This window comes from Oncorhynchus mykiss, chromosome 10 (genome assembly GCF_057628025.1).
Source record: "Oncorhynchus mykiss isolate SJ-2025 chromosome 10, ASM5762802v1, whole genome shotgun sequence".
Classification (NCBI taxonomy): domain Eukaryota; kingdom Metazoa; phylum Chordata; class Actinopteri; order Salmoniformes; family Salmonidae; genus Oncorhynchus; species Oncorhynchus mykiss.
Genome location: NC_143031.1, coordinates 36137552 through 36153315, shown reverse-complemented (window position 1 = coordinate 36153315; position 15764 = coordinate 36137552). Strand labels below are relative to the sequence as shown.

General features: G+C 45.3%; 1 protein-coding gene across 6 annotated transcripts in view; it reads right to left on the bottom strand.

The window, feature by feature from the left end:
• The window catches only part of LOC110533760 (glutamate receptor 3), a 105642-nt gene that overhangs the window by 23687 nt on the left and 66191 nt on the right, over positions 1-15764 (bottom strand). For all 6 annotated transcript variants that reach the window (XR_016483685.1, XR_016483686.1, XM_090186503.1 and 3 more), the window contains exons 5-9: positions 4019-4069; positions 3430-3606; positions 2732-2899; positions 2443-2547; positions 387-494 (exon numbers count right to left, since the gene is read on the bottom strand). Coding sequence is in view for 4 of the 6 variants with exons in the window: in XM_090186503.1 (XP_090042629.1) it covers positions 387-494; positions 2443-2547; positions 2732-2899; positions 3430-3606; positions 4019-4069 (609 nt within the window). In the remaining 2 variants the exon portion in view is untranslated. The remainder of the gene's footprint in view (positions 1-386; positions 495-2442; positions 2548-2731; positions 2900-3429; positions 3607-4018; positions 4070-15764) is intronic.

Below are 15764 nucleotides of genomic sequence, written 5' to 3'. Positions count from 1 at the left end.
GTAGTTTTGTTGTATCTATCCCCGTCATCATTGACCATTTACTTAATGAGTAAGAAACAGGTTTTTACTTACGTACGTATGCACTGAATGTGTATTAGATGAAGTATATAGGCTCTAACTAGTTTCATTACCAAAGCCGTTATTGTGATGTCACTGCTACAACAGGCCACCGTAATATGGAAAATCAAAATGCTTTATCACCCACACGGATACAGTTGAAACACTCTTTGTGAATCGACTGTTTCAACATGTAGTGAGTGGATGGAAAGCAACTCAAAAGAAAATAGTTCTACCCTCCCAGGACAGAATGTAACAATGGACACCTTGACCTTGAGTGGCAGAATTTTTTAGAGGTGGAACATTTAAAATCTGCTTGGAAAGTGTACCATAATAGTAGTGACCACAATCGTTCGGTTTTCCACAGAAGAGGACTCGTTGGTGACCTGCGCATCCACAATAAATACATATTTTTCGTATTCATTCCAGTACCCGGTCTGAAAGTGACAGAAACATCATAGTTATTACAAGAAACAGCCATTTAAAAGACATTTGTCAGTAAAGCAGTTGGCAGGTGAGCAAGGTGAGCATGTCTGATGAGAGTCTTGGCCTGACAGAGGGTTTCTGATGATGTGTGAGATAAAAAGCCCTGTGCTGGTGCTGTGCTTGGAGATGAAGCTCTAACCTCTGCTACAGATACAGTGGGGGAAAAGAGCATTCAACTCTCAGCTAATCTCCCTCTCAGCACCTTCACTGTCACTGGTCCATTACACAACCATACCATTAGTGCCCATCAAATCCCACTGGGCAAAACTGAATCACTGTTGTTTCCATGTCATTTCAATCCCAACAAATGTATGTGATGAAGTTGAATCAATGTGGAAAACTCATTGGATTGACAAAAAGTTATCAACGTACGGGCATTTCGTCATTTTTTTCACCTAACTTTAAACCTAAATCCAATGAGATGGTGAAATGTTTTGTTGATTTCACGTTGAATTCACATTAGTTGACAACGCAACGTTGAACTGACGTCTGTGCCCAGTGGGATGCTCCTCGCACGCTGCTTGGCAATATTAATTAATGGAACAAAATATGGAATAAATGTGTCTTATTCAGCTATAAGTAATTTCAGTTGCAATTTACAAAGTGAGGGCTTCTGCTCATGTCTAAACATTAAGCGTATGAAGAGCTGCTACTAAAAATGTACATCTGACATCTGCGAACCTATTCAATAACTGCTGAGATTTACAAAATGACTATTCCATTTCTTCTAGCTATCTGTTCTCTTGTTCTTTTGTATTCTGTTCTGTTCCTCTCCTACTGTTCTATTCCACAGTGCTCACTCAGCTTTCACTGCAGATTGCCTCACAGTGTGTGTTGCAGTGGGCCAGATGAGCTGAGCTATGTGGACAGTGTGGGGGCACCTGCTTTCAGTGCCAGATTTTGTGGACACCCCGTCAGATTTCAGAGCCAAAGAGCAACCATGGCGACAGCGTCAGAATCCTAGGCCAGTATGTGTGGGGGGGTAGTGGCTAATATAATTTCACTACTCCTGTCAGCCTTGGCGTATCCCCTCTCTGGCCCCCTTTGCCCCAGGTATGACGGAGCATAAAGGGAGCATGCAGGGCGAGGTCAGCCCCCAGTGTCTGGAGCTAAATCAATAGTGTAGGATCCACTACATGTGAAAGCTGTTAGGTAATCCAGTAAAACAGTCAGCTCTGCCCTGGTCTCTGTTCAGAGCTATGTGAAGATCACTGTCTACATGGAGGGAATCTGGTTACATGCACACTTATGTTATGGAGTCATGCTAATGTTTAACTACTTAAATATTTCATGTGTAATTACTTGAATATTCATATTTTCAGTCCATATAACTGAGCTAGTTTAACGTGTACTCTCAGTTAGAAAGAAAGAAAGAAAGAAAGAAAGAAAGAAAGAAAGAAAGAAAGAAAGAAAGAAAGAAAGAAAGAAAGAAAGAAAGAAAGAAAGAAAGAAAGAGGAAAGAAAGCGTACTGGTATTACTAAAACTGCATACTGTGTACTAATCCTACTACATACTGTTCAGTAAAATTGAAACAACAAATATCAACATTCTAGGCTTATCCATACTGAGAATGCATCCTCTAATGTGCAGTTGTGTTCATTTCCACCATTCATTCATTTTGGTATAGCACATCACCATATCTGATTATCAGCGGTTGTTAAACACGTGGGTAAAAAAACAAACAACTCTTCTATTCCTTAAGTGTGCAGCAAATTCTACTAGATGAAAAGCCAAAATGAGTGTGACATCCTGGCATTTAAAGCACACTCAATTTTCACATCCTATAAAACTTTCACCTACCCCAAATTCCTACCATTTAGAAAGCAAGTATGGGTATTGGGGAACATTTTATTATTCATTGTAATCTGCATGTTGAGCCACTGCTGTTTTCTACTTACCTTCTTGGGCCCCCCTAGTTTCATCTCATACACATCCACGCTGTAGTTGGCTCTCCGACCGAACGAGTCAAACTGGATATTCCCTGTCATACCTTGTACCTGGACCTGCCACGCACACCATGACACAAGGAACCGTAATAACCTTCACAAAACAACCACTTTGTGAAGGTTTGCTAGGAGAATTCAACTAAATAAGTAAGGATAGTCAAGATATTGTCAAAATATCCTACTATATTTTAATGACATGGTAACAGGGTTACACCTGGGTATCTGTGAAGATCCCTCCTACCATTTTTAGTGCTCTCTCTATGTCAATGCCTTGGCTCCAAGGTACGGCTGGGTTGGCCAGGCAGTCCCCAGCGCTCCCCCTCCGGGACACGTCCACCCTCTGCCTCCGCAGGTACCGGAAGGCCTCTGCCAGGACCAGCACGGCATCATGGGTCAGCGCTGACGTGTACTGAAACACAACCACCACAGCAGATCATGACATTACAGAAGCAGTCCAAAGGCTACTTGCTGGTTTGTGTAATGAGCCCACTAACAAATAAAGTACAATGTGAAAAGGGAATAAATGGTAAAAATGAGTCTATCAATGATGAAGTAGGTACAGCAGTAGCTGAACAGCCCACTGTTACTCTGCCTCAAGGTTTGTGTCATTCAGCAGTAATTGGTGATTGGCAGTCTGTTGCTGCCTGATATGCCAAAGCAAGTTCATACTGTTGTACTTTCAAACAGAAAACCATTTTTTCTCTTTGATTTTACTATTGCCTCACTGACAGTTTATCTGGTTAAATTTGACAAAAGGTTTTAAGTAGAATAGTACAGCCTTCCTTTTGACAAGTGAGTGAAAATGTTCTGTCTTTGATACTGCTAAAAAAACACAGATATATGAACAGCTAGGCAGAGAGAAAGGGACAGAAGTAGATATGGGCAGAGAGAAGGACTTGTCGTGCTGTAAACAACATTGACAGCTGTGTGGTACTGTACCTTCAGTGGAGTGCCCTTAGCCTCAGGAAACTCCCTCTCGTCTAGGCGTTCCCAGCGCTGGAGGAATTGTATGACAATTGGGTTCTCTGGGTTGATGATCTGGAAGCCTGTTATATTGGCTCCTCCAGCAAACACCTTGTCCAGGGTCATGTTAGCGAAGCCCTGCAGTGAAACCAGAGGTACCCAACAACATGCAGGCATCAAACAATCTGTCCCCAACAACATGCAGGCATCAAACAATCTGTCCCCAACAACATGCAGGCATCAAACAATCTGTCCCCAACAACATGCAGGCATCAAACAATCTGTCCCCAACAACATGCAGGCATCAAACAATCTGTCCCCAACAACTGGGTTCATCTGTACTGAGAGCTTCACCATTACAGTTGAAAAGGGAATGTGTTAGATATTGTTTTCTGGATAATGGTGCAAGCTAAGCATAAAAAGCTCAAACTTTCTTGTTGGTGCAGATAATGTGGTTTCCTATTTGTTCGTAAAAGTACAGTTTGTTCAAGTTCCAAATCCCATTTTCTCATAAATGTTTGAGAGTGAGAGGAGGGCTGTTGTGTTGTGCTACTCTACTCACCAGGTTAGCCAGGATGTAGTGGTAGCCTCTGCTGTTCTTCCCCAGGGTTACTACCTGCAGGAGAGGGAAACAACAGCACAGTTAGAAGAGGCATCAAATGACATCACATCACATACTCTATTAATCTACTGTTCCAAGAAGACACAATGGAACCTGAAAGCATTAGTTCTCAGTAGTAGAGCGTAGATCCACTTGGTCAAAGTTGTAGGTCTCCATCGATTTGCACTAATGAGAAAATATAGTGCACCTTCACCATCCCCATCAGTGACATTTGTTGAGCAGCAGAAACCACACAGACTCAACTGTCATCTTTCAGTTGAAAAACAAACAAACAAACCAGAATAATTGGCTTTCCTAAATAATGTTCCTTGGGTAATGTATATGAGTGTGTTTCTCTAACAGGGTCTGGGTATGTGTTTGCATGTGTGTGTGTCGGAGTGCTTGGGTGTTCTGGTGTGTGTGTGTGTTCGTGTGTGTGTGTGTGTGTGTGTGTGCGTGGGTGAGACTTGTGCTGCGATGACAATGCTTGTTCCTTTGCATTACTATCAGTGTGTAGAATAAGGTCAGGATTTAAGGAGCGCAGAAAAATTCCCCTTTCATAACACAACTGCCTTCTCAAACGAAAAGTGCTCTCTGCCATTTTCTGCTGTAGCTGTATATGCCACAGGGCTGTATTATAGATTTAATTAGGACCAAAACTGTTCTCTCCCAGTGATAGCAGTCAGGCAGGCATGAACAACCAACGCTAGCTGTTGTGTTTACTCTAATGACTAGTTCAGGCTTAGTTACCGCACCAAAGTTACTCCCAGACACAGTGCCTTCATAAAGTGTTCAAACCCCTTGACTTTTTCCACATTTTGTTACGTTACAGCCTCAATCTACACACAATACCCCATAATGACAAAGTGAAAACAGGTTTTTAGACATTTTTTGCAAATGTATTAAACATACAAAACAGAATGCCTTATGTACATACTGTAGGTATTCAGACCCTTTGCTATGAGACTCGAAATTGAGCTCAGCTGCATCCTGTTTCCATTGATCATCCTTGAAATGTTTCTACAACTTGATTAGAGTCCACCTGTGGTAAATTCAATTGATTGGACATGATTTGGAAAGGCACACACCTGTCTATATAAGGCCCCACAGTTGACAGTGCATGTCAGAGCAAAAACCAAGCCATGAGGTCGAAGGAATTGTCCATAGAGCTCCGAGACAGGATTGTGTCAAGGCACAGATCTGGGGAAGGGTACCAAAACATTTCTGAAACATTGAAGGTCCCCAAGAACACAGTGGACTCCATCATTCTTAAATGGAAGAAGTTTGGAACCACCAAGACTCTTCCTAGAGCTGGCCGCCCAGCCAGCACCTTTCAGAACCTTTCAGAAGGACAACCATCTCTGCAGCACTCCACCAATCAGGCCAGACGGAAGCCACTCCTCAGTAAAAGGCACATGACAGCCCACTTGAAGTTTGCCAAAAAGCAGCTAAAGACTCTCAGACCAGAAACAAGATTCTCTGGTCTGATGAAACCAAGACTGAACTTTGGCCTGAATGCCAAGCGTTGTGTCTGTCGGAAACCTGGCACCATCCCTACAGTGAAGCATGCTGGTGGCAGCATCATCATGCTGTTGGGATGTATTTCAGTGGCAGGGACTGGTCAGGATTGAGGCAAAGATGAATGAAGCAAAGTACAGAGAGATCCTTGATGAAAACCTGATCCAGAGCGCTCAGGACCTCAAACTGGAGCAAAGGTTCACCTTCCAACAGGACAACGACCCTAAACACACAGTAAAGACAACGCAAGACTGGCTTCGGGACAAGTCTCTGAATGTCCTTGAGTGGCCAGACTGGAACCCAAACGAAAATCTCTGGAGAGACCTAAAAAAAATATATAGCTGAGCAGCAACACTCCCCATCCAACCTGACAGAGCTTGAGAGGATCTGCAGAGAAGAATGGGAAAAACGGCCAAATACAGGTGTACCAAGCTTGCAGCATCATAACCAAGAAGACTCGAGGCTGTAATCGCTGCCAAAGGTGCTTCAACAAGTACTGAGTAAAGGGTCTGAATAATTAGATAAATGTCATATTTCTGTTTTTTTTTTCTTTTATAAATTAGCAAACGTTTCTAAAAACTTGTTTTTTCTTTGTCATTATGGGGTATTGTATGTAGATTGATGAGGGGGAAAAAACGATTTAATACATTTTAGAATAAGGCTGTAACCTAACAAACTGTGGAAAAAGTCAAGGGCTCTGAATACTTTCCGAAGGCAGTGTAGGTTACCAAACGTTTAACTCCCTGGCAGAATGGAACAGAGTAGAACAACAAGGTGCTTTCATCATGGAGATACATACAGCACAGTACTGAGAGGGTGGAGAAAGGGAGTTCATTTTTATTTCATTTTCACTGTCTTTTTAGACTTCCACCCCCACAGTTTGGACAAGGATAATCTCTACGTGCCAGCCACTGCAACTCTATTGAATATCAAACATCCAGTGTTATGTAGGAGAGAATTTTACAAATTGTAGTTTGAGAAAATTCCTATGAATTCCAATAAGGAACTGGTGGTAAAGTTACGGTATGTTTCATTTGACCTTTGAATAACACCCAATATGGATAATTATTATTGAAAGAGTATCAAGGCAAGGACAGACAATGTGGTGCGTTGCATCGCTTATTCAATTTTCATTATCTCCTCCACCTCCCTCAATGTCACTGAGGGCTGTATTGTTAGATGTAACAAAAGAAACAACGTGGGATTAGGACAGTCTGCCTCAGAAGTGTTTTATCACATATAAGGAAATCTTCACAAATTACCCACAAGTCTCCATCTGTAATGGCATCCATCTGCCCGTTGTGACTGTCATTCAGACAGCATCCAGTCAGTCCTTTCATTCACACCTCTACCCTTCAACCTTAGTCCCTTTAATATGTCCTTGTGAGAGAGAACATCCTTCATCCTCCAAGGTTACAGCTCAGTCCCTCTCTCTATCCTCCCCATCCACTTTCCACACTGAATCCCATTACCATGGGAGGCGGTGCTCAATGATTTCATTGTGTTTGACATTTTCAGCCTCCACCGGTAATCCCTCCCTCAGGTTCTGCCTGCTCCCCCAAATTTCTCCTCTCTCAGAGGGAGGATATTTGCGGAACTGGAAGTTCTTCCTGACTTCCAGGTTCCCAATGTGCGTGATAGGGTAATAACACCTGTAATGGCTTTCATAGTCATTTGACTGCCATGTAGGAAGACACAGAGATACCGACAGGCTGCTTGACAGTGGGACTCTGTCTGCAGTGGAGGATCTGATCTCATATGCAAAACCAACCTGCCTCTCATCATCTTTGCTTGCTTGCTTGCTTGCTTGCTGGCTGGCTGGCAGGCAGGCAGGCAGGCAGGCGGGCGTGCGGGCGGGCAGGCAGGCAGGCAGGCAGGGCACCATGCGTGAGAAAGTATGCATAATCAAAAATATCAATTAATAAAGAACAGGGAACAAAAATGTGAGAGGGAAGGAGCCACGGTGGTCCAAGTGTGACAACACAGCAAGCACATAATGAAGCTGCAGCGCCTGGAGCCAGGCAGCTAATATTCTCCTCTGAAGAGTCACAGAAAGAAAGGATCGGGCCAACTGCATCACACAGTAAAACACAGGCCACTCGCTTATATGCAGGCCTCTAAAAATGTGCCACTTGAAAAGTTATTTTTGGCTCAAATATTGAAGTCTGTTTCATTCGAAGTAATTCAGGAGTAACTTAATATTGCGCTGTGATCTGAAATGCAGAAAGCTGGAATATCTGAGGTCCTCTGTGCTGGTTCTCTGTTGAAGAGATGTATGACTATGCAAATCCAATTTCAGTCCTTGCTAATGAAAAGTCACTCTTCTCTGTGTGTGTGTGTGTGTGTATGTGTGTGTGTGTGTGTGTGTGTGTGCCTACGCGCAAGCACACACGCAAGTAGGGCAAGTTGAGGTATTTCAGTGACTCATACGGATTACCATTCAAAGGAGGCCAGTTCCAGTCTAGGAGACATAATTGCTGTATATGAAGACAGTATGCATAATAGCTTGTGGATGCATAACGTGCTGTCTTATACGTCTTGTTCTCTAGGCCAGAAAATATCAAATAAAAATAAAGCATGTGATGTGTGCATAACAAATATTTATAGGATCCTGGAGCTCCAGTTTCCTGCTTCCCCTGCGATGATAATATGTATAGTTTGCACCTAAAACAGACAGTTGGGAACGTTTGTGGGGTCATCCCTCAATTCACAGTCACATCAGTTCACTTCCTGATCTGAACCAGTCTCTATTGTTATTGACCTGGTTGGTTGGTCAGGGGCTAGGTGGGCCAGGCCAGTGTGTTCTAGACAAATAGAATGTCACTCTATTCTATTTCTAAGGTTCCAGCTCCCTAGTCAGTGGTGGACAGCTCACCATTATTCCCTTTGGGGATGGAAATACTCTTCAAAGGCCTAGTGAAAAAAAATAACTTTCAAACAGTCTAGACCCTATCCAAATGGACAATTGGAGAGTGAGAGAGGAGCTCCAGTATCGACTGCATTGATTGGTTCCTCCATTTTTTATGAACAATAAATGCAATAGTTAGCCTGGGTGCCAAAAAAGGAATGCTCATAGTTATTGTCCTCTTAACAAATCAGCCTCAAATATTAGCCAGTGATGTGTGGTCAATGTGTGGTCAATGTGTAATGCATTACATTCATTGAGGATGAATCTTATGGTTTGTGGAGCAACAGGCTAACCAGAGGTAGCCACTCCCTCTCTGAAAGTCCATCCATCACAGTGGGACCATATGTCAGCTGTTAGCTGTGTCTGCAGCTGGAGCCAGAGCGTGGAGCATTCATATCATGGTCAGGAGAAAACAGCTACAGATGTACGCACTTAATTTGATCACCCTGTTGCAGTTAAACAATCAAGCAATGAAGGAAATTAAAAAGGCTTCTGAAGTTTGTAATTTCCATGTAAAAATGTATCAACCCTTACAAAAATTCCATGAATTAAATTCCACATAGCAATTCATATTTCCTGTTGCTGCAGGATATTATGGTCCTACATCTGTAGACATTTAGTCAATTCCCTTTGTGATTAAAAAACAGGACGATTGATAATAAATCATTCTTACTCTTCAAAAGGCATAATACATCATCACTAAGAAAAACAAAAAATCTATGAAGATGAACCTAAGATTCCAGACTGAAACGCACTAGTTCTTCATGACATCCTTAACATTAAAATCGAGTAGTTGGCACGATGGCCAGCACGCAAGGAAGATTTGATTCTGGGTGATGAGATTAGACACACTAACTATTAACATTCAGATGAAGTTCTAGCTGAAATGTGGTGCTGTATTCCTCTGCAGTAGAAGTTATAAACCAGCCTATCAGTCTGTCTGGGAGAGAGAGGGCTTTCTGTCTTTCCTGGCCATTGTGTAAGTTATCTTCATCTCTTCTCTCCTCCCTATTGTGCTGTTCTGTACTGGGTTGTGCTGCTGCTGGACCATTAGCCTAAGTATTCCTAGGGGAATCTGTTGTAATTAAGCAGGCTGGAGCCGCGGCTCTGTGCAGGGCTTCATCTATACCCCGGTGTCTTCCAAAGGATTTGGCTACCTTAAAAGCATCCCCACTGAAGGAGCCTTTTCTTTGCTGTAGCTGTATTAGAGTCACTTGTCATCCAACTCCTTCAGAATGGGAACTGGCATCTCTAGGATTCAAATCCTCCCCTTTCCCCTTCTACTTAAACCTCTTTCTTTGCTTAATTAACGGGTAAAACAATTCAGCAGGAACGGGTCATAGAAATGTGCATTAATAATACTACAACTACAGTACCACTACAAAGACAGTGTATCACGTCATACCGCTGACACTGATATCTATGTAAAACAACCCATTTAGCAGTACGGTAATTCACACACAGCCAGGTTCCCTCTACAAGCTCCCATTTCCCCCACCAGCAGAATCCAGCTCATCTTCCATCCTCTCCCTCTTCTCCTCCTCTCCTCTGTGGGTGTGGGATTCTAGTCCACCAGTGGGCATTATACCATTTCTCCTACTCCATCACCCAGCAGAACTCAGCACAGCAGAGGGAGGCTACATGCATTGCTCCATTCCCACCAGCATTCTATTCTCTCTCTCTCTCTCTCTCTCTCTCTCTCTCTTGCTCTCTCTCGCTCTCTCTCACTCGCTCTCTCTCTCCATCCACTTTAGTCTCTAGTCTACCCACTCTCCCTCTCTCTTTTTTTCTCCTGTGGTAAACTGGTCCTGTGGCCAGGATTACACATGTGTCGCTTTATAATTTATGAGCAGCTTGTGGGAGTGAGGTCTCTCCCAAGACCCATCCATTCATGCCTGGGCCTATTCTTTAGTGAGAGGATGAGCAGGTTGATACCTTGCATATGGTGAGAGAGCCTGCAGGGCAGGGCAAGCTCCCAGACCCCACAAATCAACACATACAGAACCTCAGCCCAGCACACCCTCTGGTCTGTCTAGCACCAAACTACCACACTGAGAGAAACTATAATGAGTAACGACTATATGATTGAATAGGAGGAGCCACTGTGCCAGGCATGCTTTTTGAATTACAAGGCATTGGGTTCATATTGAGAGATAGGGAGCCCTCCTCTCTGTGCATCTCTCAGATACTGTGCCTTCAGTACTGCACACAACTCGAGGAATACAGTACAAAATGGCTGCTGGATTCTGTTGGCTTCTCCTTATCCCATCCAGCCCAGTGCATCGTTGAGTGATTATGGTTGTGTTGAGGCTCATGCCTGCCTTTGTGTGAGATCTTCCCTCAGGCTAGGAGGCTAGGGCTATTTTTAGCAGTCTGATTGTATGCTGTTATTGGACGGCGTGTGTCCTACTTACACTGGGAGCCGCTGATATTAAAGCAAAGTGTTGATGTGACGACCCACATAATGAATCGTCCTGGAGAGATGCAGACTCAGTGCCCTGCCGGTCTCAAACACCAGAGCCACCGCTGGCTTGAACATTCACACTGGGACTATGGCTGTCAGGACTCAGAAAGCAGAAATATCACACTTATAATTGGTTGACGTTAAACTGAATGACCATATTGGTATTTGTAGGACAGCTCAGAATGAATAAGCTGAATTCTTCTAACACATGTCCAGAACTCAACCTCCCACATTAGTCAGGACAGGTATACATTTATCCTGACCTGCATGAGAAAGTGATATCCTGTCACTTTTAGATACATCCTTCAAGGTCAAGTGGCAATGACCACAAATCTGTCTGAAAGGTCACAGTAACACTCTTTAGCGCATCATAATGAAGGACCGTTATATGAGAGCCAGCGGCCTGTACGCACATACACACACCTCAGCAGAGGACAAGAAGGTCAGCGTTCAGCCATGATTAATGATGAATATGCGGCCTTAACACACACACACACACACACACACACACACACACACACACCATCATATGAACCTTGTTTCACCCTAGCATGGGTGCATGGGTGAAACAAACAGTGTCATTATGAAGAGCGGAAGTCCTGTGTGGATTGAAGGTCCTGGGAGCCAGTCAGTCAATCCCATTCCTTTATGAAAAAACCTAAAGCATTTAGTTACAGTTGGGAATTACATCACTAATTAATCAAACTTTGTATATCAGCATTAAATGTCATCCTGAGTGTAACAAGCAAAAAAAATAAAACAACTGGGATTAAATTAAATTCTTGACAATAGCATTAGTGAACCCATTCCAAGCTTGTGCACAGCAGACATAAACAAATACATACAAATCAACACTAATGGCCAACTCAGTGGCTGATCACCTAGGAAACGGGGAACCATTGTTAATAGTAGCTGTTATTCCTAAGTGAAAATGTAGCCCAAGAGTCGACCTCAAACAAGAACCAACAAGCTTTCATTGAGTTTTCCCTGTGTTTTTGTTATGTTGCACCATAACCCCCTTAAAGAGAGAATGTCCCCTCTGTTTGTGGTGTGTGAGGTTATTACAAGGCTCTAAGTAAGGGGTTTAGCCTTACTGCCCTGTTAAATGTTTTTGAGGGTAATGGAAAAGCCCTGGTAAATGTCTTAGATGCTAATAATGGAAAAGGAATAAGAAGTACAAAGCTGAAGAGGCCAGGAGAGGTCCCTACAAATGGAAATGGGACTTTCAGAGGTGTTGAAGGAATGGAGGCAGACTGAATGGCAGATTGAGGCTACTAAAAGGTTTCTTTGAAAGGATGGAACACAGCCAGAGAGCTACGTGGGTGAATCAGACTCTCTTGAATAAAGTCCTCTTTGTATTTGTGTTACGGTGAGTGAATGAGGACCCAAAAGCGAATTAACTTAAACAGAGCTTCTTTAATTACCAAACATAGGTAGGCTCAGACAGACAGGCAGATTCCGACAGGACAAGACAAGGTTACAGCAAACATGACGACAGTCTGGTTCAGGCATGAAACACAACAAACAAGAATCCGACAAGGACAGGAACAAAAACAGAGAGAGAGATATAGGGGACTAATCAGAGGGAAAAGGGGAACAGGTGGGAGAAGGGGTGACGAGGTAGTCAAGAGGAGACAAGGAACAGCTGGTGGAAAGCGGGGGAGAAAAGGTAACCTAACAACGACCAGCAGAGGGAGACAGGGTGAAGGGAAAGGACAGAGACAAGACACAACATGACAGTACATGACAGTACCCCCCCACTCACCGAGCGCCTCCTGGCGCACTCGAGGAGGAAACCTGGCGGCAACGGAGGAAATCCTCGATCAGCGCACGGTCCAGCACGTCCCGAGAGGGAACCCAACTCCTCTCCTCAGGACCGTACCCCTCCCAATCTACGAGGTACTGGTGACCACGGCCCCGAGGACGCATGTCCAAAATTCTACGGACCCTGTAGATGGGTGCGCCCTCGACAAGGATGGGGGGGGGGGGGGGGAAGACGAGCGGGGGCGCGAAGGACGGGCTTGATGCAGGAGACATGGAAGACCGGGTGGACGCGACGAAGGTAACGCGGAAGAAGAAGTCGAACTGCGACAGGATTAATGACCCGAGAAATACGGAACGGACCAATGAACCGCGGGGTCAACTTGCGAGAAGCCGTCTTAAGGGGAAGGTTCTGAGTGGAGAGCCAAACTCTCTGACCGCGACAATATCTAGGACTCTTAGTTCTACGCTTATTAGCAGCCCTCACAGTCTGAGTCCTATAACGGCAAAGTGCAGACCTGACCCTCTTCCAGGTGCGCTCGCAACGTTGGACAAAAGCCTGAGCGGAGGGGACGCTGGACTCGGCGAACTGAGATGAGAACAGCGGAGGCTGGTACCCGAGGCTACTCTGAAAAGGAGATAGCCCGGTCGCAGACGAAGGAAGCGAGTTGTGGGCGTATTCTGCCCAGGGGAGCTGTTCTGACCAAGACGCAGGGTTGCGAAAAGAAAGACTGCGTAAGATGCGACCAATAGTCTGATTGGCCCGTTCTGCTTGACCGTTAGACTGGGGGTGAAAGCCGGAAGAGAGACTGACGGAAGCCCCAATCAAACGGCAAAACTCCCTCCAAAATTGAGACGTGAATTGCGGACCTCTGTCCGAAACGACATCTGACGGAAGGCCATGAATTCTGAAAACATTCTCGATGATGATTTGTGCCGTCTCTTTAGCAGAAGGAAGCTTAGCAAGGGGAATGAAATGAGCCGCCTTAGAGAACCTATCGACAACCGTAAGAATAACAGTCTTCCCCGCTGACGAAGGCAGTCCGGTGACAAAATCTAAGGCGATGTGAGACCACGGTCGAGAGGGAATAGGAAGCGGCCTGAGACGGCCGGCAGGAGGAGAGTTACCGGACTTAGTCTGCGCGCAGACCGAACAAGCAGCCACGAAACGACGCGTGTCATGCTCCCGGGTGGGCCACCAAAAACGCTGGCGAATGGAAGCAAGCGTACCCCGAACGCCAGGGTGGCCGGCTAACTTGGCAGAGTGAGCCCACTGAAGAACGGCCAGACGAGTAGGAACGGGAACGAAAAGAAGGTTCCTAGGACAAGCGCGCGGCGACGGAGTGTGAGTGAGCGCTTGCTTTACCTGCCTCTCAATTCCCCAGACAGTCAACCCGACAACACGCCCCTCAGGGAGAATCCCCTCGGGGTCAGTGGAGGCTACTGAAGAACTGAAGAGACGAGACAAAGCATCAGGCTTGGTGTTCTTAGAGCCCGGACGATAAGAAATCACGAACTCGAAACGAGCGAAAAACAGCGCCCAACGCGCCTGACGCGCATTAAGTAGTTTGGCAGAACGGATGTACTCAAGGTTCCTATGGTCAGTCCAAACGACAAAAGGAACGGTCGCCCCCTCCAACCACTGTCGCCATTCGCCTAGGGCTAACCGGATGGCGAGCAGTTCGCGGTTACCCACATCATAGTTACGTTCCGACGGCGACAGGCGATGAGAAAAATACGCGCATGGGTGGACCTTGTCGTCAGAGAGGGAGCGCTGAGAAAGAATGGCTCCCACGCCCACCTCTGACGCGTCAACCTCGACAACGAACTGTCTAGAGACGTCAGGTGTAACAAGGATAGGAGCGGATGTAAAACGATTCTTGAGGAGATCAAAAGCTCCCTGGGCGGAAACGGACCACTTAAAGCACGTCTTGACAGAAGTAAGGGCTGTGAGAGGAGCTGCCACCTGACCGAAATTACGGATGAAACGACGATAGAAGTTCGCGAAGCCGAGAAAGCGCTGCAGCTCGACGCGTGACTTAGGGACGGGCCAATCAATGACAGCTTGGACCTTAGCGGGATCCATCTTAATGCCTTCAGCGGAAATAACAGAACCGAGAAATGTGACGGAGGAGGCATGAAAAGTGCACTTCTCAGCCTTCACAAAAAGACAATTCTCTAAAAGGCGCTGGAGGACACGTCGAACGTGCTGAACATGAATCTGGAGTGACGGTGAAAAAATCAGGATATCGTCAAGGTAAACGAAAACAAAGATGTTCAGCATGTCTCTCAGGACATCATTGACTAATGCCTGAAAGACAGCTGGAGCGTTAGCGAGGCCGAAAGGAAGAACCCGGTATTCAAAGTGCCCTAACGGAGTGTTAAACGCCGTCTTCCACTCGTCCCCCTCCCTGATGCGCACGAGATGGTAAGCGTTACGAAGGTCCAACTTAGTGAAAAACCTGGCTCCCTGCAGGATCTCGAAGGCTGAAGACATAAGAGGAAGCGGATAACGATTCTTCACTGTTATGTCATTCAGCCCTCGATAATCTATGCAGGGGCGCAGAGACCCGTCCTTCTTCTTGACAAAAAAAAACCCCGCTCCGGCGGGAGAGGAGGAGGGGACTATGGTACCGGCGTCAAGAGCTACAGACAAATAATCTTCGAGAGCCTTACGTTCGGGAGCCGACAGAGAGTATAGTCTACCCCGGGGGGGGGTGGTTCCCGGAAGGAGATCAATACTACAATCATACGACCGGTGTGGAGGAAGAGAGGTGGCCCTGGACCGACTGAACACCGTGCGCAGATCGTGATATTCCTCCGGCACCCCTGTCAAATCACCAGGCTCCTCCTGTGAAGAAGAGACAGAGGAAACAGGAGGGATAGCAGACATTAAACATTTCACATGACAAGAGACGTTCCAGGAGAGGATAGAATTACTAGACCAATTAATGGAAGGATTATGACAAACTAGCCAGGGATGGCCCAAAACAACAGGTGTAAAAGGTGAACGAAAAATTAAAAAAGAAATGGTTTCGCTATGATTACCAGAAACAGTG